The sequence below is a fragment of the Zophobas morio genome, unplaced genomic scaffold (genome assembly GCF_036711695.1).
Source record: "Zophobas morio isolate AGI-343-1 ecotype UQ-CSIRO unplaced genomic scaffold, CSIRO_AGI_Zmor_V1 ptg000002l, whole genome shotgun sequence".
Lineage (NCBI taxonomy): Eukaryota > Metazoa > Arthropoda > Insecta > Coleoptera > Tenebrionidae > Zophobas > Zophobas morio.
In genome coordinates, this window is record NW_026972107.1 from 27,600,300 (window position 1) to 27,623,394 (window position 23,095).

General features: G+C 33.5%; 2 protein-coding genes across 14 annotated transcripts in view; one reads left to right on the plus strand and one right to left on the minus strand.

The window, feature by feature from the left end:
* The window catches only part of LOC135132413 (protein turtle), a 257,464-nt gene that overhangs the window by 162,843 nt on the left and 71,526 nt on the right, over positions 1–23,095 (minus strand). The gene's annotated exons all lie outside the window — the stretch shown is intronic.
* On the plus strand, positions 1,040–8,491 carry LOC135122903 (uncharacterized). Of its 2 annotated transcripts, XM_064047398.1 has the most exons (9): positions 1,040–1,230; positions 5,021–5,076; positions 6,034–6,162; positions 6,218–7,732; positions 7,785–7,880; positions 7,936–7,980; positions 8,032–8,097; positions 8,149–8,226; positions 8,281–8,491. In XM_064047398.1, exons 1-9 carry the CDS (start codon positions 1,181–1,183, stop codon positions 8,478–8,480), a joined length of 2,235 nt encoding a protein of 744 aa, XP_063903468.1. In that variant the 5' UTR covers positions 1,040–1,180; the 3' UTR covers positions 8,481–8,491. The 2 variants fall into 2 exon arrangements, with proteins under 2 accessions (XP_063903468.1, XP_063903478.1); XM_064047408.1 differs by lacking the exon at positions 5,021–5,076 and having other exon boundaries at positions 8,032–8,226.

Sequence of the window (23,095 nt, forward strand, 5' to 3'; positions counted from 1 at the left end):
TTAATACAGACTGAAGCTAGACTGGTTACGTGTTAATTAATAAATTGAAAACATGTTAATACAACATACTCTACCCTCTATGTAATGCATGTTGCATTACAGTTGCAAATTCATACCTAATCTTTGCTTTACTGCACCAACTAATTTTGCGTCTTCTAACGTAAAAATATTTCTCTGCCAATAAAAGAGAAGATATTGATTGTAGCATCCCGTTTGCGATTGTAAAATGGCATTTGCTGGATAATTAAAAAAGGGAATGTCATCGGTAGTACCGCCTCACATCAAGATCTCTTCTCTCAGTTTTGACTATTTTTATCATTTTGTATGAAACTATAACGTTTATCCCCACAATAGCGAAAACGCAATATATTTGTCGACGGATTCCGCCCATTGCGTTGACATTCTCTAGAAACTTTTTTAGACGATTTTTAATTATCATAGTAGCGGGTGTTCAATTGAAAGAGTCATCTAGTTGGTGTTGCTTGTTTGATAGAAGAAAATGTAGTGAAAAGCGCCAAGTTAGGTAATTCATACAATAGTATTGATATTTCCACGTGGTTAGCTATTAATTGTGAAGTTGATTGTAGACATACCATGATATTGAAAAAAAATCTAAAGCGTGTTTTGAAATTTATATAAAAATAAAATAGGTTGGCCGTATCATTATGTTTGTCTAACGTTGTTTAAATCTCTTGATTTGACGTATGTTTGATACGGAATGAGTTATCATTGACATTGATTTGCAAAATTTTAAAATATAAACATGACATCTCATATACGAAAACGTCAGCAATCCCCAATGATGCGGTGGAAATACAAATAATAAAAAGTATTCCAAAGTACGCTTAACAAGATTTTTTTCGGTCAAATGATACAAAAATCAAGGCCAACCTGATGACTTTTTCAGTTGAACACCCGATCCCTTTAAACTTGTATGTTTAATACGCATCTCGCTGACGGCAGCGTCGCGCCATTGAAACCGAATGATCGAGTCATATTATTTTCTCGCGGTTGTACTGACGAATGGTACGACCTATCCGGGGTGTCGTATCAGTTTGACTATATGTTTTCACCCAGAAAGAAATTTTAATTGTTTTTTTTTTGTTTGTTAATTTTTAATTAAACGAATCAAAAATTGTTGTGTTATAAAATGCTTCAGTGAGAAGTTTATTGTGAAAATATGGCAGAAGAAGGATCGAGTTGTAGTTTGTCAAATTCACAAGCAACAAGGTAGGTATAATTTCAACTAAATTACAAAAGTAGACCGCTAGTCCCAAGTGTTTGTGCAAATTACTGTAAGAGTTTACCTGTTTCTCAGTATTTTAAAGTTAACGAAACATGAAAATCCATTCCCATAGCAAAGCAAATGAGTATACATAGTTTAGTTTTTTCGATAAAATGGCTATTTACCGTAAATGTAGAACATTTACCACCATTATTTGTGGAAGAAATGACAGGCTCTTGTTTTAACAGCAACACCCAAGAATAAAATTAATTTAGAAGCTAAAAGAAATAGTTAACTGCTTCTTAAAACAAGAAGCTGTTTTTCTCTTACATCGATATGATGTTAAGAATCAAGGCTGTCTAATGGATAAGCACTTTCGTTCTACAGTTTAAATTAATTAATATAGGGAGTATATCGATGTGGCAAACGAGAATTTAATTTGAGTTTGAAATGTAACTTCAGAACCAGGCTACATACTTTTTTAATATTTCTAAAACAAAATTGGTCAAATGTTATTTGGACAGAACTTCCGTTGCACTTGAAGTTCAGCATTTTCGAAAAACTATAAAATTTGGTGTTGCAATTTTTTTTTATCTGAATCCCTTTAAGAATAAACATATGTATGTAATGTAAAAATACATGTAAAGAAGCGTGCTCCGCGTACATGTCTGAGTATTTACAAAATTTGTGATGACGTCATCAAATTTTTGCAACGACAAGTATATCAACTTGGATTGGTGCAGTGTAATACTAATAATAACAGTATTACATTCCCAACTTTTTTGAGAAAATGGAGTGAGCCGTTCCTGATTTAATCAATAAATTAAATTGACTCATTCATTAATTAATCTAAACCCTCTTTACAAGCAATTCTTACACGATCATAAGTACAAATTGATCATATTTTGCAGATTTTAGGTAGAATTTATTCGTCAAAATTTTGAGATATCGGCATTAATTTTTTGGGGGAAATAAGCTGATATATTTTGATTAACAAATTTACCATGCTTACAATACTTTTAACACGTCCGCAAGATTTCAAAGCACTCGGTTTTGCAGTTCCTGATTTAATCAATAAAATAAATTCACTCATTTTTTTTAGTCATACTGTATAAGCAAATAGAAATATAAAAATAGAAAACATGAATGGAATGATAAATCACAAGTACCTATAGATTCAACATATTTTACATATTGTAGTTAGGATTTATTCGGCAAAAAATTTGAGGCGACGTCATTCATATTTTTGGGGGATAAGCAGATATATTTTGATAAAAAATTTAGCGTGTTTATGATAGCTTTAAAGCATCTGCAAGAAATTCAAAGCATTTGGTTTTGCAGATTCAAATTGAAATTACACAACGTTGTATAATTTTGATTTTTTTGCAAAAATTTTGACGTTTCAGGTAAAAACTCAACACGGATTCATAAACTACATGTGTAGGACTATGTTTTTTATACAATTTTAAACCCATTTACAACGTACAATTTTGATTTGACGTCATCACATTATTGGCTGCGATGATTAGACAAAGTTTGTTTCACTTTTTACCAAATACGTGATATTCATAATACACATAAGTTGACAACAATCGGTCCAGTGGTTTCGGAGATCATTTGTCTAGCAAAAATTGTCACGAATGGTGGACAAACAGACACAGATAGACGGACAGACGAAAACGGAAGACCCATTTTTACTTCCCGATCGTAAGCAAAGGAAGTATTGTAATCGAGTCCATCGCACGAATAACCACTTTTTTTACAAATTCGTCACGTACTTTGTAAGATAAATTATAATTTTTTTTAGTAAAAATTTAATTTTATTAAATTAATATATTTTTTTTAAATGGAACACTCGACATATTTTTATTTTCCGAGCTAAGCTAAGGAGTACTGTAATCAAGTCCATCGCGACTCGCTACTTTTATGTTTTCTCGGCGTTCATGAGTTCATGACACTTAGAATATGGAAACATAAGTCTCTCTTCCGTCTGTCTATGCCATCTGTCCGCGTCTATGTCGATTTTTGTTAGACAGATAAATTGCTAAACTACCGGACCGATTATTTTCAAATTTTGAATGCATATTAGGCATATTGTGTGGTTGATAAAAGGCTGACGAAAATTTGCTGATTATCCTCACCACAATGCGATGACGTGATCCTAACAATTTACAATATTGAATTTTTTTTAAATTTTATAAAATTGCTTACTCTTCCACTTGTAGATTGTGAATCCGTGTTGAGTTTTTATCTTAAGCATCAAGAGAAAAAAAATCTAAATTTTATAACAAACACTTTATAATTTAACTTTGAAATTGCAAAACCGAATGTTCTGAAACCTTGTAAACGTTTTAAGGTTATTGGAAACATTGTTAATCAAAATTTATCACTTTGCGACCTTCCTAAAAACTGATGACAGTGACGACGTCATCTCAAAATTTTGACAAATGAATTCTAAAATGTGCAAAATTGATGGGTCTGTACATTATCACTCAATTTATATTTTTGTTAAAATTCCTTACACATGGTGACTCAAAGGAATTAATGAATGAGTCAGTTTATTTTATTGATCAAATCGGAAACTGCAAAACCGTTTAAAGTTATCCTAAGCATGGCAAATTTGTAATCAAAATGGATCTGTTTATCCCTTCCAAAAAAATTGATACATTCTGAAAATGTGGAAAATGTGATGAGCCTAGATCTGTGATTCATTTTTACATTAATATTTTTTAAAATAGCTTATATAGGGTAGTTCAAAAAAATGAGTAATAAAAATAATGAAAGAGTCAATTTATTTTATTAATTAAATCAGAAACGGTTTACTCCATTTTACCGAAATTTTGGGAATACAATAATGTTGTTTTTGATCTATACAAACAGAACACGTGTCCTTGCAAAAATGTTGATGACGTCATCACAAAAGTTTGTGAAGCAAAAACTGATTTGAAACATACGCGTAGGACGCTTCTTTACGTTTATTTTAACATTACATACATACCTTTATTTTATTTTTTAGCGGTTTTCATTTTAGAAATCTTTTTTTTTTACTACAAAAAATCAAGTAGAACTACTATTCTAAAACCAATAATTAAAAAGTTATTTAGTAAAATAAGTCAAAAACTATCTATTTAATTCAAATCTACTTGCTTGAAAAATAAGTGTCTCATAAAGATTGTTCTTTTTTTTTAATTTAATGAAACTAAGCAAATGAAAAACATGGTTGTTAATTTTTCAGGCTACTGGGTTTTCATAAGGAAATATAATTTTTCTTCTATTTCATTGAATAACTTTTTTATTATTAATTTTAGTATATTGGTTACTTTTGATTCTGTATGGTAAATATGCAAAGGATTCGTTTATTAAAAAATACACTGGGTACATTTAATAATATGACGTTGATGTCATTTCCGGTCTTACCAGAAGCGAAAATTAAAGACTGTTACAATGAAATTAATCTTCTAGTATGACACAAATTTGCCCAAACAACAAAGTACCTATCTTCAGAAATAAAAAAGTTGTAGGAGTTGTATCAAATAAAAAAGGCAACTCAAAAGTAATCAGTTTTTGGAAGAAATCTACTACCCATATTTTTATTACATTTTGCTATTAGGCTGTTTATATGAACAACTTCGTAACTATTTTTACTTTAATTAAAAGAAGAAATATATCGAGTGGGTTAGAGTGTCAAACTAAAATATTAATCATACTTTAGATAACAACTAATTTACTGTCCAAATTTTTTGGACTAATTTTGAGAAACCTATACATTTGAACTGTAGTTACAATTTGTTGTAGAACTGCAGTGGATGAGCATCAAGATGAAGATGAAAATCGCGACGATGCCATTGGTGGTAAGAGTTTGAATAATCTATTTCGTAATTTTAAACTATTATATTTAAAAGGGAGAATATACAAAGATTGAGTAACGAAGCGCGCGTTTCTTGGTATCTCATTAATAACTTAAATAGTATACACAACTTGTTTTTTTTTTTTTTAATAGAACATCTTCCACATTTTGCGTATTCTTATTAGGCTTTCGTAGACTTTAAAGTTATAGTTTGTTAGGTTTTTAGGTATATCGATTATTTGGTAAAACTCAAACCAAAATTTAATCATCTCCTTTGCAAAATTAAAAAAATTATTTTACATGATACATTTAGCTTTCATGCTGATTTAACTGATTGTTTCAAATACAGTGTTTTAAATAATTTTAGAGCTACTTACAAAATATGTTCAATTCGTTCAATTCATTTGATTAATTTTCAAACTGGAATAGTATTGATTAAAAAAACGATTTGCGTAGTCTTTATGACAGTCCAATTCAATTGTTTTCACATGTTCACACAAAACTTCATCTCAATCAGTATCTAATAAAGACACATAAAATATAAACACATATAAAAATTGTTGGGGTACTCTTAATGATTATCCCATTATCAAATCTGAAAAAGTATCGTCATTTAGCGCGACATTCTGAAGTACACAAACAATTTTTTGCTACAAAGCATTCCTGGAGAAAAACTTCATTTTATTTTTTAGTTAATGTAACTTTACATAATTTATTGTTACTAAGTTACAACACTCTAAACCTAAAATTAATCTCGCAATTAAAGTCCACGTAGAAGTTGTAGTGCCAAAGAAGTTAAACAGTTTAGAATTATGTAACTAACTTCGTTTGAAAAACTAAGCTTGTTAAATTTATTGCTAAAGTACAATGTGCTTCTTTTTTAATGATAAATAGTTAGGCATAAAAAAAACTGACAAAGTATATATATTTGTTTTATATTAACACTCTTTAAAACTTTTAGAAAGAAGTAGTCAAGCTAAAAAGAATTATTGTCTATATTGCAAGCGATTTCTGTCAAAAATTACACCGCACTTGGAACGAAAACATAAGGATGAAGCAGATGTAAAACAATTTATGATTTTACCAAAAGGTAAAACTGACCGTACAGCAAAGTTTTTCAGATAAGATTTTTCACCTTTTTTTAGGCTGCAAAGAGAGAAAACGGATCATTGACACTATTAGAAAAATGGGCAATTTCTCTTATAATCAAACTCAAAAAAGCACTGGTATAATTGTATGCCGAAGGAAAAAAAATTTAGAAATTTCAAAACGAATTTACAGTGTTTGTCCTAATTGTAAAGGCTACTTTGTGACTTCAGCAATAAGAAAACACTTCAAAAATTGTGCTGGTAAAAACGATAAAAAAAAAGGCATTTTGGTAATGAGTCGCAAACTGGACATTGATGTTCATCAAAAAGCATCGGACATTCTCAAATACAAAGTTTTACCTGTTATGAGACTAGATAGCGTATGCACTGTTGTTCGCAACGATGCATTTTTAATAACATATGGAAACAAGTTATGCTCCAAGTATAGATCACCCCACATGTATAAAATGATAAGAACAAGATTGAGGCTATTGGGAACATTTTTTTTAGAAATGAATAAACTGCAAAATAATATTCAGTGTTTCGCCGATATATTTGATCCTATTTATTACGAGCATACTGTGAAAGCCATAAATACGATAGCAAGATTAGATGCAGAAAGTGGTAAATACGGAGCCCCTTCCACCGCGTTCAATTTGGGTATTTTAATTAAACACTGTGCAACTTTATACATTGCTCAATGTATCCAAAACAGCTGTTGGGAAAAGAAAACAAATGCTGAAAATTATTTAAAAGTATTGACTGAAGACATTGGAATTTCTGTTAATAAAACAGTCATAGAAAACCAAAAAGAGTTCAAAAGAAAGAAAAAAATATTATTACCCCAAAACAATGACATTAAAATATTGTCGTCTTTTTTAACCAAAAATAGAAGAAATCATTATAATAATTTAAAAAATGTGGGCTTTAAATACGACGACTGGTTAAATTTAGCGTCCTACACGCTAATTTCACTACAGTTGTTCAACAGGCGTAGGGCAGGGGAAATTGAAAGAGTGCTGATAACCGATTTTTTAAATTTTCAATCCGTTGATGAGGTACAAGATAAAGAAATATATGATGCTTTGTCGGAAGAATCCAAAACAGTAGCCAAGAAGTATGTAAGATTTGAGGCCCGCGGTAAGTTGGGAAGGGGAGTCCCAGTTTTAATCCATCGAGAGTTGTTGCAAAGCATTGAATATATTTTAAATAACCGAAAAAAAGCAGGCGTGATGGAAAAAAATCCATATCTATTTGGTATTCCTGGCAATGAAAGCACTCATTTAAGCGCTTGCCAGTTAATGAGAAAATTTTCTCAAGCTTGCGGAGCCAAAAATCCAACACTATTGCGTGGTACAACGCTTAGAAAACACATTGCCACTCGATCCGCTACAATGAATTTACAAGAAAGTGATGTCTCCGACTTGGCTAATTTTATGGGCCATGCAGAAAAAATTCATAGAGAACACTATAAACTACCCATCGTTACAAGAGAAATTACCAAAATGGCACAAATATTGGAAAAAGCTGAGGGCAAAACTGCCAAAGACAATGAAAAACTAGGTTCAAAAGGTAAGGAACCACATTTCTCGTTAAAATAACTTTGGATGACTTATGACTTCAGATACGCCGAACTGTGTTGTACTATTAGAAAAATTACAGCAGGAAAATATTTTTTCAGAGAAAGATACAGGTAATCTTCTTGATCGATTGGAAACAGGTAAATTTAGACTGTTTAAAAGCGAAGAATATTTTCAATAGGTATTATATTTCAGATGATGATAAACTTCATGCAGTCTTGCCAGACCAGCCCCAACCTGGTAAATTTACAAAGTGGATAAAAATAATTATACGATGTTTTATAATTTCAGGTTGCAGCAAATATTACATATCAGACGAAGAAGATGACTCTGTTGTGGTTCAGAGCAGGACAAACGGTTTGTTGTTTGTATGTTTTGTAACACTTTACTTTGTTGTAATTTATTTAGCTGGTCGAGGAGGAATAAAAGCGAGAAAATCTAAAACAACTCGAAAGATTGATTCAACACCTACAAAAAAACCACACGGTAAGTTTTGAAATTAAATGCGCTAAAGTGTTCATCGTTAATGATTAATTGCAGTCAGAATCGCTTGGGTTACGCCAGAAAGACATGCTGTAAAATCAGCTTTTCAAACACATATCGATCAAGGAACACTACCGTCTTTTCAAGAGTGCCGAGAAGCACAAATGAAGTTTCCAGTCTTGCAGCGTAGAAACTTGGCCACCATTAAAACCAAAATTAGTAATGAGATTCGACGCCGGAAACTACGATTTCAATAGCCACAAGAAGAGGAACTTCCAGTTTTGAAGTTATCAGTTATCAAATTCTATTATCAGTGATAATTTCTTATTGTTTGTTATAGTCAGTTTAATAAATTCTCATATTTTTATAATAAATTTTCGTTTTAATGTTTTATATTTTAAATCAAAAAGAAATAAACGATTTTCAGATTCAAAACAATATTCGTTTAAAGAAGAAAACAGATTCTTTAACAGACACCTTGTTAATCAGTGTTATTACGATTACCTTTGAGGTGGTTAGTGTCCTGCGCCATTTCACTGCTTTTATTTAAGTACAGTGTGATATGGTCCTTTATTTCTGGTTTCATGATGTACCCACACTTTTAACGATTCGATTTTTACAAATACGTAAAGTTCATAAACCAAATTTTACAGTTTGTCTAATGATCTGAGAAAAGATTTTTTTTGGTGTAGGCTAAACATTGTATTACTATTTACAGAACAATGACTATTAAAGAAATAATTTTTAATATTATTTTATCAGGAAAAGCACTTCCACAGTTTTGATATGGTGACCATTGGCTTTAAGGCCAACATCTAATCGGAATTATGGAATTTCGGGGAGTTCCCCAAATTTCCATAATTTCGATTGTGACATTTGGGAATATCAACTATTATTTACAAGTTATGTGCAGTACCGTTGCTGCTGAACACTAGGCAGTGTTTCATCGTCTGAAAGTTTGTACTGATACTTTTGAGATTTTTATTTGTGAACAGTTTTCCTTAACAAAACTTCAGTGGTATAGATATGAATATGATAGCCGTCACTGTACGAAGATGTTTTGATAATAGATAATTATTTTATGAAAAGTTTAAGTGATACTTTATGTGAAGGAGTATGGATAATTAAAAGCTGAGCGATAGCGAGGCGAATTAAGTCGATACGGGCTAAAATAGTATTGTTGGTTGTCTATATAATTTTGAGTTAATAACGATAAGCAAAGATAAGAAACTTGTAATTGCATGTAATATTATTATCCCAAGACCTAAGACAAAATAAGAATCAAATCAACACACAAAAATTTATTAGAAGTACGCTTGGAGTAAGAATGTAACACGACGAACAAAGAAACAAGTATATAAGACAATAGTAAGACCTACAGTCCTGTACGCTAGTGAAACATGGACGCTAATGAACGAAAATGAACAGAAGTTGGAAGTATGGGAACGCAAAATACTACGAAAGATATATGGAGGTATAAAAAACTAGACCAATGGAGAAGGAGAACAAACCGAGAGATCGAGGAAATATACGGAGAACCAACAATCACGAAGATAATCAGAGCACGGAGACTAAGATGGCTAGGCCACGTCGGAAGAGCACCAGAGGAAAGGACAATTGGGAAAGTATTAGACCGCCTAAAAGGAGGAAAGAAAAAGAGAGGAAGGCCAAAACTGAAGTGGATAGACGATGTTCGAAAAGATCTTCAAAACTTAGGCATTGAAGATTGGAGATCCAAAGCAGCCGACAGGAACAAATGGAAAATTATTGTTAAAAAAGCCCAGGGCCTTTAAGGCCTGCAGAGCTGAATTATATATATACGCTTGGAGATAATTGTGTTTTCAAATAACACACATAGTGCTGACAATAATTTAAAACTAGTATTTGGTCATAGCTCCGTTTTAGGCAATCACTTGACCTAGTCTATATAGCATTGAGTGTATTAAATTTCGAATATCATATTCACTGATTTCCCCCAACAAGTTTGAATTCGTTAAGATAATTATCAACAGTTTGTGGTCTAAATATGTTGTAGCTATCTGGCGGAATCAAAACAATTTGCTCTTAAATGATTTAAACGGGCAGTATCTTCTTGTAGCTCTGCCTGAACTAACTTTTCGTTATAATGATTGGTCCTGTTCCCAGCATTTATTAATTCTTAAAACTACACTTTTGTTTAAATTTTAATTACCGTAGCAACTCAAATTAACCAACCATCTTCCAATGTGAACATTTTTGAGGAGAATCAAATGCTAAGGCATACTTGCAAACTGTAACTGATTATGATGATATCATCGACTAATTCATATTAGAAGGGTTTGTCATTAAATTGTCATTGACAAGAACATTTACAATGCTCTAAATATGTTGTACGCTTTTTCATTGATTAGAACTCTACTTTCAAGAAAAGAAATAAAAATAATAAAAATAAAAGAATTTATCCAAACAAGTTTACGTTGCTCGTCTTCTCCTTCTCTTGCCTCGTCTCGTCTTTTTCTTCTGGTCTGCATTTATTCCTGTGTCTCGTGCTTGCTCACTGCTTTCCCGTGTTTCGTTTCGTTTTTGGCTTTGTTGGCAAAACTTAAAAACCATATAACTATAGTCATGGGTTGCTAATTCTCAGACTTTTATCCCCACTTTTACCTAAAGATTTAACTGTTGATTTAAGACTATAAAATAGCTTGATACTGGTTTATAATGCGGGATTCGTGAAATTTTTTACTTGTTACATAAGTCTATTTTTATTAAATGGTTGTCCCTATTCTTTTGTAGAAATTGCTCTTTTTTTAATTGTTTTTGAAAGAAATATAACTCAGCCGAGCCTCCCTTCTCAATACATCGACGTTACGCCACTGCTAGCCCGACTACGAGCCGCATAACTTATACCCCGCCCCTGTCACCTTTCGTGGTGAAATTACTTCTACAAACTTACAATAAAAAAATTAAAATCCCTATTCAGATCAATATAGTGACATTCGTGGAAGTGTCTAAAAAGCCTCGACCGGTATTTCATTATTCGTATTCGGGTGGGTGTCTTCTTTTCTTAAAATCCTTTCTGTTCATTATGGCCGTACGCCAATTCTACCTGTTCATTGACACACTGTCTCATTCTCTTCATCTCTTTCTCCATTTACAACGCCTCCATCAATCAAGTAATTTAAGCACAAAATTAAATAGTCTTATCAAAAGGGTGTTTAGGACATATTGAGAGAGTGTAGTAGACAGGGTAGAGATTAGGGATAAGAGGTAATTTTTCAACAGTTAATTTGTAATGCTCAAAAATTCTTAGCTCAGAATAATATAAAGCGAGTTCTTTTATATTGTAGGCCGCCCATCCGGGTTTGGCTGATGAAGGATTAGCAACCTGAAACCGATACCAATAAAATAAATAAGCAATAGTGGACAGAAATTGTTTCTTTTATTTAAAATGAAATTAAAATTTAACTCGAAAAAATAAGATTCGGCTGTATGGGTATAAAAAAAAAGGTCGAAGGTTACTTTGACAGAACTTTCCTCACCCCTGAAATATAATAAAACAACTCCAGGTCTTTTGAAAAATTATAAAATTTGATTATGCGAATTTTATTTTTTTATGAGAACTCATAAGTTAAAATAAAGATATGTATGTAACGTTAAATTAAATGTGAAGAAGCGTGCTGGGCGTACGTTTCAAATGAGTTTTCCCTTAACAAAATTTTGTGATGAGATCATTAACATTTTTGCAAAAACCCGTAAATCCACTTTGGATAGGTGCAGTGTAACAGTATTGTATTCCCAAATTTTCGGGAAAACAAAGTGAGCCGAGTCCAATTTAATCAATAAAATAAATTGACCCTTTCATTAATTTTTATAAGTCACCCTGTATAAGAAATTTAAAAACTTAATGCACTGATAAATCACAGGCATATACCCATCACATTTTGCACATTTCGGATAGGATCTATTCAGCAAAATTTTGGGAGGGGATAAACGAATAAATTTTGCTTGACGATTTAGCATGATTACGATAACCCTAAAATATTTACAAAATTGAAGAGTTCGGTTTTGCAGTTTCAAAGTTATATTACAAAATATTGTTATCCAGTTTTCCAAAAATTCTGAATGTCTAAGGTGAGAATTCGACATGGATTCACACAGCATAAGTGCAGGAGTATCTTATTTTATAAATTAAAAAATATATATAAATTTAGGAGATGACGTCATCCCATTGGTGGAGGGGACGATCAGCCAAATTTTTCTTAGTACTTCAACCATCTACATGATATTCCTAATACACATACAAAATTTGATAACAATCGGTTTAGTAGTTTCGGAGATTACGTAAAATATATATATAAAAAATAAAATTCGCATAATCGAATTTTTTAATTTTTCGAAAGAGCTGGACTTGTTTTATTATATTTCAGGGGTGAGGGAAGTTCTGTTGAAGTAACCTTACCAATTTTTTCAAAACATATTTACACAGTCATATTTACCATATTTAAAATTGTACCATTGAAGTTTCGTTAAGGAAAACCGTTGTTCACAATTAAAAATCTCAAAAGTATCATTACAAGCTACCAGACGACGAGGCACTACCTAGTGTACAGCAGCAGAAGTACTGCACATGTTATATGGATTAAAAGTGGTGGCGCCAGTTGTCGATAATAGTTGATATTCCCAAAAGTCGCAATCGGAATTATGGAAATTTGGGGAACTCCCCGAAATTCCAATTTGATTCCCAAAAGTAACGTTACACGGTGTTTAGGTTCCCAATATTACCATTCGGCATACATATATATATACATATAATATAATATAATGTTTAAATATGATAAGCATCAATATACGATAATTAAACCGAAACTCGTTTTCCTACAAACCCGAAATTATTAAAAACAAATCAATTTGTTTAAACAATGTTAAATTACCCCCGAAAATGTGCATTTTCCCGGCCAAAATATGAAAAATAATTTTTGCAGTCTCATGGTGACGTACGATGACGTCAATGTCACGTGAGCTACCTGTATAAAGGTCACGTTTTACGGTCCTTTGTGTTCAGTATTAATTTCTGTTTGATGGCGGCAAGATCGTCGCGTCATTTTGGCGTAAAAGTGGAGCGTTAAGGAAAATTTGTTGTGTTAGTGCTGTGAACACGGACGAAAATGAATATTTTTCCGAAAAAGACCGAAAACAGGGTAAGTACGACTTCAGTTTTAATTTATCGGATTCCCTGATTCGTTTGGTCGACAATGTTTACATTTTGGATAAATTTTCGAAACGATTGAAGTTAGTGGGTCAAAGCTACACATTTTCGCGATATAATTAAATAAAATTTAAACATAATTAATAGAATTCATATTGTTCAAATATGATAACTATCAATATATGATAATTAAACCGAAATCCATCTTCCTAAGAACACGAGGTTAGCAAAAACAAATTAGTTTGTTTAAACATTGTTAAATTAACCCCGAAAATGTACAATTTCTGATTTAAAATATGAAAAATAATTTCGGTCTGGTAGCAGCAACACTGGAGCTCCGTTTTGGCTTAAAAATAGCACGTGTTCGCGAATTTCTAATTTATTGTTAATAAATATTAGCGAAAATGTTTTGTGTTACGTGCTGTGAACACGAAGGAAAGTGGATATTTTTCCAAAAATGCCCGATTTTTTTTTTAAATATGTTGTTAATAACATGCATTCAGGACTGATAAAAGTACGGCTTTGGAATATACAATGTGCAGCGTTCATAATTCACAAAACACCGTATGCATCATTTTTAAACTACGGCGTCCAAATTTACAAAATACGGTGTCCTTCACCCATGCTATCAAACCCTAGTCCTCTCTTTTAATGGCAAGACGCACTCCAGACCTCCTCGTATTGTTTGGTTCTTGCTGGGCAACAGCAACGAGCGAGCAGAGTCATCGCTCTTTGTTGGCAAACGTGGAGAAATTTGTATATTGTAACTTTTGTAATTGAAGCATTTTGTACTGTATATTGTATGTGTTACTAACTTAACTTGGGTCTTGCCAATTTAGCTCCAGTGGTGCAAATGCTTTGTTTTCACGGTGCATTTGCTTGGGTTTTAATTTTGCAACAGTGCATTCTTTGGTTCCGAGACTGAATTCTCCATGTCGTCAGACGCTCTGGCCTGCGGGGGTTCTGTTGGCCCTTAGACGCTGGGTCATCATCCTAAACGGATGAGGTTCATCATCCTAAACGGATGAGGTCAGTCGGCCCTGTATCTATGCGGCTGCATTCTCTCTTGGGCGTGTGAACGCTGCGACCTATAGATTTCGTTTCGAGTTCCATCGGTGTGCTTGCTTGGATATTAATTTTGCAACAGTGCATTCTTTGGTTCCGGGTTTGAATTCTCCATGTCGTCAGACGCTTTGGCCTTGGGGAGTTCTTTTGGCCCTTAGACGCTGGGTTGCATCGTTCTTTGAGAATGAGGTAAGACGACCTTGGATTTATGCGGCTGCGTTCTCCCTTGGGCGTGTGAGCGCTGCGACCAATAGATTTCGTCCCAAGTTCCATCGGTGTGCTTGCTTGGGTTTTCACTTTGCAACATTCTCAATTTTTGGTGCAATTTCTTCCGGTGGTGTATTGGGTACTAACTTTGCATTTGTATTGTATCTGAATTGTATCTGTATCTGTAGTGTATTCTGTATTGTAGCTAGATTGTAGGTACCTGTATTGTATTTCCGTTGTATTGTACTGTATAACGTTCTATCCCTCATTAACAATTCCTAGCCCTCTCCTTTCCTAGCGAGATCTGCTCCAGACCTTCCCGTGGTTCTTGCTGAGCATCAACTATCGAGGACAGAAAATTCAAATTCAAAACCAGCAAAGTTTCACAAAAATCATGAAAATCGCTCGTTGGTGGCCAACGTGGAGCAAAAGAGACTTTTGTAACTCAACTAACTTTGTTAACTCTATATTCTTAAGGAAAAAAAAATATATTACATTTAATTTATCATTTATAAGGACAAATAGTCATTTGCCACGCCGATGCTCATTTTTAGATTAAATGCTCACAAAACGCGTAAATGTTCAATTTGTGTCCGGGGAGATACAATGTTTGCAAGTAGATACACAGTACATCGGGTAGATGCTCAGGTATATAAGAGTAATAATGAAGTAGGTACTTCGTACTTCGAATATGAGTATCTATTCAGTTTTATTCATACCGTCCAATGTCTCGCTTCAATGTTTGATTATGATGTTGATTATGAGCACAACGCTGATCAACTTCCGTATCCGAATTACCATTGAAATAAATCATCGCGATTTGCACCTTAGGTAGTTCGTCGCACATTTGATTGCCTTCGTGGACTTATGTCAGCTTGTCGTCTTCTCGGCATTGTAATGAACTTCATAAAACGACACAGAATTATTTTCACAGTCAATCAAATCTGTAAATTTTGTCTTGAGAATTTTAAAATATTGAAAACTTCAAATTAAATCCTCGAATAACGATAAAGTTTGAAGTTTTGTCGAAACCAACAAAGTGAACATAGGTAAATAGAATGGCAGATCAAAATTAATAAGACACTTTCGCAATGTGTAACTAAATTCACTTTAACTAAGACTTTTCTTAAAATAAACGACGTTTTTTTTTTACGAAAAAACAAAGAACGATTTGAAATGCAGTAATACTTTTTTCACAATCGCACGGAAGAAATAGTTTTGTATGACACGTCAGTTAGGCGACAGGTCCGTCAGGAACGCCAACTATTCAAATTCATTCGAAGTGGCGATTCCCATGCAAAATTTTTAAAATTTTTTTATCTTTTAGCCGTGTTATTTTTTATAAATTTTCTTACATATAAACCTTGTCCTGACGATAAGGAACACGTAAAAAAATAAAAAAAGAATCGTCCAATTCGGTGCAGCCGTTCTGAAGTTATGAGCGTACATACATTTCGGCGATTCATTTTTATTAATATAGATGTACACTATGTACAGCTGTGAGATACATCTTATGCATCGCACTCACTGGGATAACGTAATGTTTGAGATTATGGCACCTTTTTTACCAAAATGTGAGAGGTTTAAATACGAAAGTAAGTGGTCTTTATACTAATATATGTGCATTGGATGACGACATTATAGTTATAACCGAAACCTAGTTGGATAGCAATGTTCTGAGTTCTGAATTATTTCAAAGTACTTTTAATGCCTTTAGATATGATAGAAAGGGAGGGAGTGCCCTAATCGCAGTAAATGATAAATACCCATCTCAAAAATTAGATATAACATTTCCGGTACCTCAAATTCAAATAGCTGCTGTCAGAATTTGCATAAAGGGCACTCTGATACCTATTATGGCCATTTACACTGCATCTTTTTTAAAAGTGGCCAGAGGGATTCCCATGTTAAATTTTATACCCCATGTTAACTTATGTTCATTAATACGTTGTTATTGGCCGGTTATGTTGTTAGTTTTTGTTATTGTTATTGGCAGCTTTTTCCAAGTTGATAATAATTACGACTTAATATTAATTTTATTCATTTTGAACGTTTCGGCAAGCATATGTCCCTGGCTTTTTCAACAATCGCCTGTTGAAAATTTAAAACCTCATTTCTGACTCATTTTGTAACCCAACAGGCGATTGTTGGAAAAGGCAAGGGATATATTCCCGTCGAAACGTCCAAAATGAATAAAATTAATATTAAGTCTTAATTATTATCAACCTGGAACCAACTGCCAATAATAGTTTCAAATAACTGCTATAAGTTAACTGAAATCAAAGAATGTTACTAGGGTGTATAAAGCGTAACATCTAACTATATATAATAATTGTGGTAGTATTATACACTATTGTAATTATTGAAATTCAATTATTCTTAATAGTCCTCCATATCTTAATTTATTTTATAAGATAGTTATTATGCAGTGCATCTTTTTTAAAAGTGGTCACGGATCCCCATGTTAAATTTTATACCCCATATTAGCTTATATTTGAGTCAAGATTTAGAGTTGAAATTTTTACTGGATGTAATTTGGGTAATCTTGTGTCGATTGTACTGAAGATTGTCCTCTAAATTAAATAATATTTCTTAAAAAAAATTAAAATATTTAGATATCTTGGTCAGTAGTATTGTAGGCAGCCATGTAAAAACAGACATTAACATGACGTTTTTAAAATTTGATTACTCATTCAATTACTGGTTTTTGGCATGTTTTTAGTCACCGAAATTGATCAAGCAGTACACAATTAAAGAACAAGTGGAAATGGTCACTGACGGATACATTAAAGCCTTATCGACAACAGAAAAATAGCGCAAAAATCTGCTGCAGCATTCTCACATTGTCCCATACCTGGCAAGAGCACAATTTAAAAATTTTATTGCAGATTTATAAATACAGGTTTTCTCGATCGTGGACATTAACAACGCAATTTGAGTGAAATTATCTTTTATTTTCTTCATTTATCTTTGAATTCCATCATTGTTTCTTTTCTAAAAACTGCAATAAAGGTATTAATGATTAAATTAAAATTATGCTGTCAAAAATGGCAAGTTAAAATTATAATTAAAACTTTCCATGAACTACCACAACTTTTTAATCAAAATAATTTTTATTTTCAAACGTCATATAACTGACACTTATATGACGCTCTTACCGGGGTTTAAGTGTCATTTCTATGACACCGTGTTTGAGCGGCGTATAAGTACCTACTACTTATACTCCGCCGGCGTATAAATAAAACATTTATACTCCCCCGGAGTATAAATATGTGAAAATCATAGTGGTTGTCAACCATAGTAACCATGGTAAGTGAAATCAAGGCAATTCCTTAATGAAGCAAGAAGATAGGAAATAATCATTTCAAAAGAAGATTAATCGTTTAAAAATAAAATATTGTATTTCATTCGAAGTTTAAGTGACTTTATGTGACTCGTATGGACTTAATTCGTTTAATGGTGCATACTCCGTCACATAAAGTATCACTTAAACTCTTCTCATATATTAATTTGATCACAACTCATCGTTAATTATACTGTTGAATGCCTCCGTCAAGATACGAGTGTGCTTCGTTATGCGGCCTTGCTTGTTCCATACTCCCAGAGAGTGAACTCTTAGAGACGTCTTCATCGGCGCTTCCTCTATGTAAAGGTTAAGAAGTGCTCATTGCTCCTATAACATTGATACACACGCCATTTTCTGAACGTGTTCAAGTTGCAGAGCTGTTGTTTTTTGTCTGGCTCTAGGCCACCAAACTAAACTTCCGTAGCACAGCATCGGTCTGACTATTGGGGTTTAAACCCCAAGAACTTCCCAGCACCCTACGAGATTGCCAAAGAGCCGAGCGTGCTTTTTCCACTTTATGATCTACATGCTTTTTCCAGTTCAGTCGCCAATCCAATACAACTCCCAGGTAATTGACTTTGTCTAAAAGTTGAAGCGTTGTGTTAAATATTTTTGGCATCTGGAGTGTGCCAATTTTCCTTTTCCTAGTGAACAAGATTAATTTCGTCTTCTCTCCATTTACGGAGAGGGTATGCCTGCTGCACCATGCCGCGACTATTGTTATTGCAGCTTGCATTATTTCACATAATGTGTCTGCGTTTTTTCCTGTCAGCAAAATGACTTGATCATCTGCGTATCCAATTGTGTGGTAGCCAAGATCATTGAGGCGTTGTATCGGACTGTCAACGACAGTATCCCACAGTACAGGAGATAGTACTCCTCCCTGTGAACATCCCCTGTCTGCAACAGCCTCGATCTCAGTGCCACCTACATTAATCAGTACTTCCCTATTCCTCAGCATACCAGTCACTCACCCTGGACATCTTTCAACGGGTTCTGTTTTACCGTTTCCCTTGATAAAGCTAAATCATCGTCGGCATTGAATCTTTGACTTTTAATTTCTTTCTGAAATATTTGTTGTGTTCTATCAATTCCTGAAGTGTTATTTGATTATCGTTTATTTGTGTAACTATTGATAGTTTATTGGATATGTGAGGAATTCATTGGGGAGATTTATTAAATTCAAATTATTGAGACTAAAGTTTTGACCAGCAAGTTATTAAATCTTGTGAACTTGAAAATTTACCAGTTAATTGAGTTTTGTCTGTATTAGTTAAATTTCAAAAGAATAATTTTTCATTATTAAATAACTGTATTATGAATTTTTCTGAGGTGTGTTCATTTGTAAGTTTTAAGTCTTTTGCTATACAGGGTGTCCCACGTAACATTTTCAGGCGCAATAACTCAGGTATTTTTAAACGGAATGTTATGAAATTTGAAATGTCGGTATTTTGATAAATAGGTGGAGATTAATATGAACCGGTATCTTCAAATAAGTTTATTATTCTCTGTACTTTGAATTTGGTAAATTCGTCATCGGGATACCGTTCGATAAGAGTCCTGATTGTTTCATCTAGGTCTGTACGGCATTCCCCGTAGGTTAAAATGATTTCTGTCCTAATAATTAAAGAAAAGCGAACCATTTTCAATAACTTGTCAGATTTTGAAAAAAATGTCAGGAGTGTACAACATTGAACTCGGCGACGCAGGCAATTATTTTGCACCGACAGCACTATTAAATTTTAAAAAACAAATTAATTAATTTTTGCGTTTTTATTAACGTAATTCTTTTAAACGAAAACAGTGATTTAATCAATTTTTCGCACACTCTCTAAACGGCGCAACTGACTTTAAACTTAAGCGTGCAGCGACTTGTGTCCACACACTGAGTTTTCCCCGCGCAGTTATATCTGTGCACGCTAAAAATCAAGCCAATTTTGATTCCAACAGACTTGACTGCACATGTCACATTCTTCCCCACACACTAGCAGTTTTAACTGTACCCCGTGGCACGTGCATTGAAGTCTTGACTCTTCCCTCCGTGTATGTGGCCGCCTTAACACTAGTACAAGACAGTTTAAAGAAAATCGTTGAAAAGAAATTTCCAATACGAATATTAAACATCTGCAAGAAATCTCTATGTAAATATCGTGTAATTGCAATATCTCTCTAATCGAGGGATACTGTTTTGCACCTTCAGCACTATACCCTTACGTAATAAATAAACTGTCAAAAACAAACAATTCTTGAAATATATGAAATACTAGTTGTATGCTCTCGACAACAAAACATTTGAAGAAGCAGTTCTGCTCAATACGATAAATGAACCGTCACGCCTAAAAGCAGAGAAATTCGGAAGATTTGATTTGCTGAACATAGATTCGACATTTGTATACACAGTTGCCGAAACTACCTGTTCTAGTAGCGTCAGATCACCTCATCTTGAAAAACGCAACCTTTTAGTTGACATTTCAAATGTACAAACCACAAATGGGAATTCATTACACAAAACTTCAATGAAAACAGTCAATTTCTGTTAAACCGTAAATCGTAACGGTCTTGCTAAACGTTTGCTATCCGAACTCAAACTACGTGAGGCGCTAGCCAAATTGCGTTATGCTAATATAGTTTTTGCCAAAATTAAAAAACCACCACTTGTTGATTTATGTTGCTAACAAAAAAACCTCCAGAGGTGATTTTCATATTCTTAGAGCGGCACTACGTTTATACTTTTGAAACTTCAACGCACATCAAAGTTGTCATCAGTTCATCACAAAACACGCAAATACAAAACAAATTATAATTAATCCATGTTAACGTCTGCAGAATTTGTGTTTATTATCTGTCTTTAAAACGTTTTGAAACATCAAAACACTTCCAAAATCTGTCATTGAATGTGCTATCGTTTGGTGCTTTTTTAATTTTGACAAATACTATATGTGGAATATCAAATGGAATAGAATGGAACAATGCCAAAAGTCGTCGTCCCTATTCCAATTAAATGTCCTTTACGAAATGCGCTAATAAAGTATGCGCCACCGAAATAGCGTTAAATATTAACGTTGAGCAAAATGAAAAATATTGCAAATGAAGTTTCTTCAAGCCACTGTCTACCTTGTGACAAACGTTATATTATTTGAGACACTAGTTGTTACAAACGGAAAAACTATTAGAAGCAGCAATTTTCGGCAACGCAAATGAAAATGATATATGTACATACAAATTTTACCAAATTAATGGTACAAAAGGAAATATACCTAATAAATAGTTCTAAACAAAGGTTTCGAGATCTGTTTTGACGTTGACACTAAACTTCTAAAATTGGGGGAAAAAGTAACTAGATTCAAAATTTATTGCGTAGGTGCTTTTTACGTCATCATCATGTCTCTTCGCGACCATCATATCCTTAAAGACGGAACCACACTAACAGATACTTACTTGCCAAGTACCGAGCAACTATCTGGCGAATCCCAGGTAGGGTGGTTGGATTGCTCGCTACTTGCCGTATCCCAAATGTTCGAGGGTCTCTCTAATCGCAATGTGTCGGTATTTTGGATCAATTCAAAGTGGACAAATATTCGGAATCTTCTAAGCTACTCGGAATTCGCCAAGCAGTTGCTTGCTACTTGGCGAGTACCTGCTAGTATGTATGGTTCCGCATTTATATAATCAATATAAAGGAACCTGGGCTTCTTACAATTTTTTTAACAGACTCAGGTGACAAAGATATCGAAAACATTTTTTGCACCCTTATTTTCAAGGTGGTGGCCGAATGACAATCGACCTCTCCATGATTTAAAAAAAAGCCGCCTATCCAAAATGCGCAGTCTCACACTGGATTGAGTCAATCAATGAGACCATTAGCAGAGTGTACTAAATACACGCGAATTTTTTTTTCCGCACGCAGTCATTTTCGGGTCACACTCGTTAAGCGCCAGTTAAAGCACACATCTTCTAAACAGTTTTTATTTATACTAAAAGTTTATAAACGCAGATTAACGTATAACAATATCACATTGAACCGTGATGCTAAAATTGCGGGCAGAAAATGGTGTGGAACCACAACTGTATCGCTAGTCCAGCATCCAAAGAAAATCGCCTTGACGACATACTTAGCAATAGTAATTTACAAATTCTGTCATTCCTGTGGTGCAGTGCCTTCTAGGTAAGCGAGAGCATATTGAGAAACGCTTTGCGATTATGAGGCGTGGGCAGCGGCGGATAGTACCAACGCGAGAAAAATTTGACTGGTGCTCGTGAAAAGTTAAAGCGGACAAATTTCACTTGATTTAAAACTATATGAAATGCGGGGACGCTACAGTGGCGCTAACCGCAGGCCTTAGTATAGCGATTCGGTATAAACAAAGAGGTTTGCGAAAAGAGCGGCTACAAAGTGAAATTCCATATTCCACTATCAGACTTTCTGAGACACGTCGGTAGAAGTTGCCCTAATGTCTTTACAATTTTATTTAATAAAAAAAATGCAAATCAATATACATATTCCAAGAAACGATAAACGCTGTTTTATTAATAGAAAACTGTTTTTTTTTTATTTTATAAATCTTGCATATTACCAGTAGTGTAAACTTACCTTTTACAAACTCGAATATTATTACCAACATGAAAAAAAAAAGAAACGAGAAAGCAACAAAAATCACTTAGATTATTATTTAAAATATAATTATTATTTGAAAGAAATCACATTTGTTTTCCGCTGCATATAGTCATGGTTAGTTTAGTTAGTTTTGATGTAGACAGTGTCTCAAATTTTGTAAGTAACAAGCGTTCAATTTTTTTCCACCGAAGTGCATTTAATATCTCGTTTTATGTGCAACGTCAAAGACCAACAATAAAATATTTATAAAATATGTGGTTTAACAGCGTTCTACTAATTATGATCTGCATTAATTCATTAACTCAAAATCAAAAATCAAGTTTTAGTTTATGCTTGCGATTTGCTTTGAGGGCGACACTAACCGACAAAATGTTGTCGTTTATTACTCAGGCCATGAGGAAATTTGTTGATTCTGCACAATCTGGAACTAGTGGTCTCCATTTTTTAAATGAGC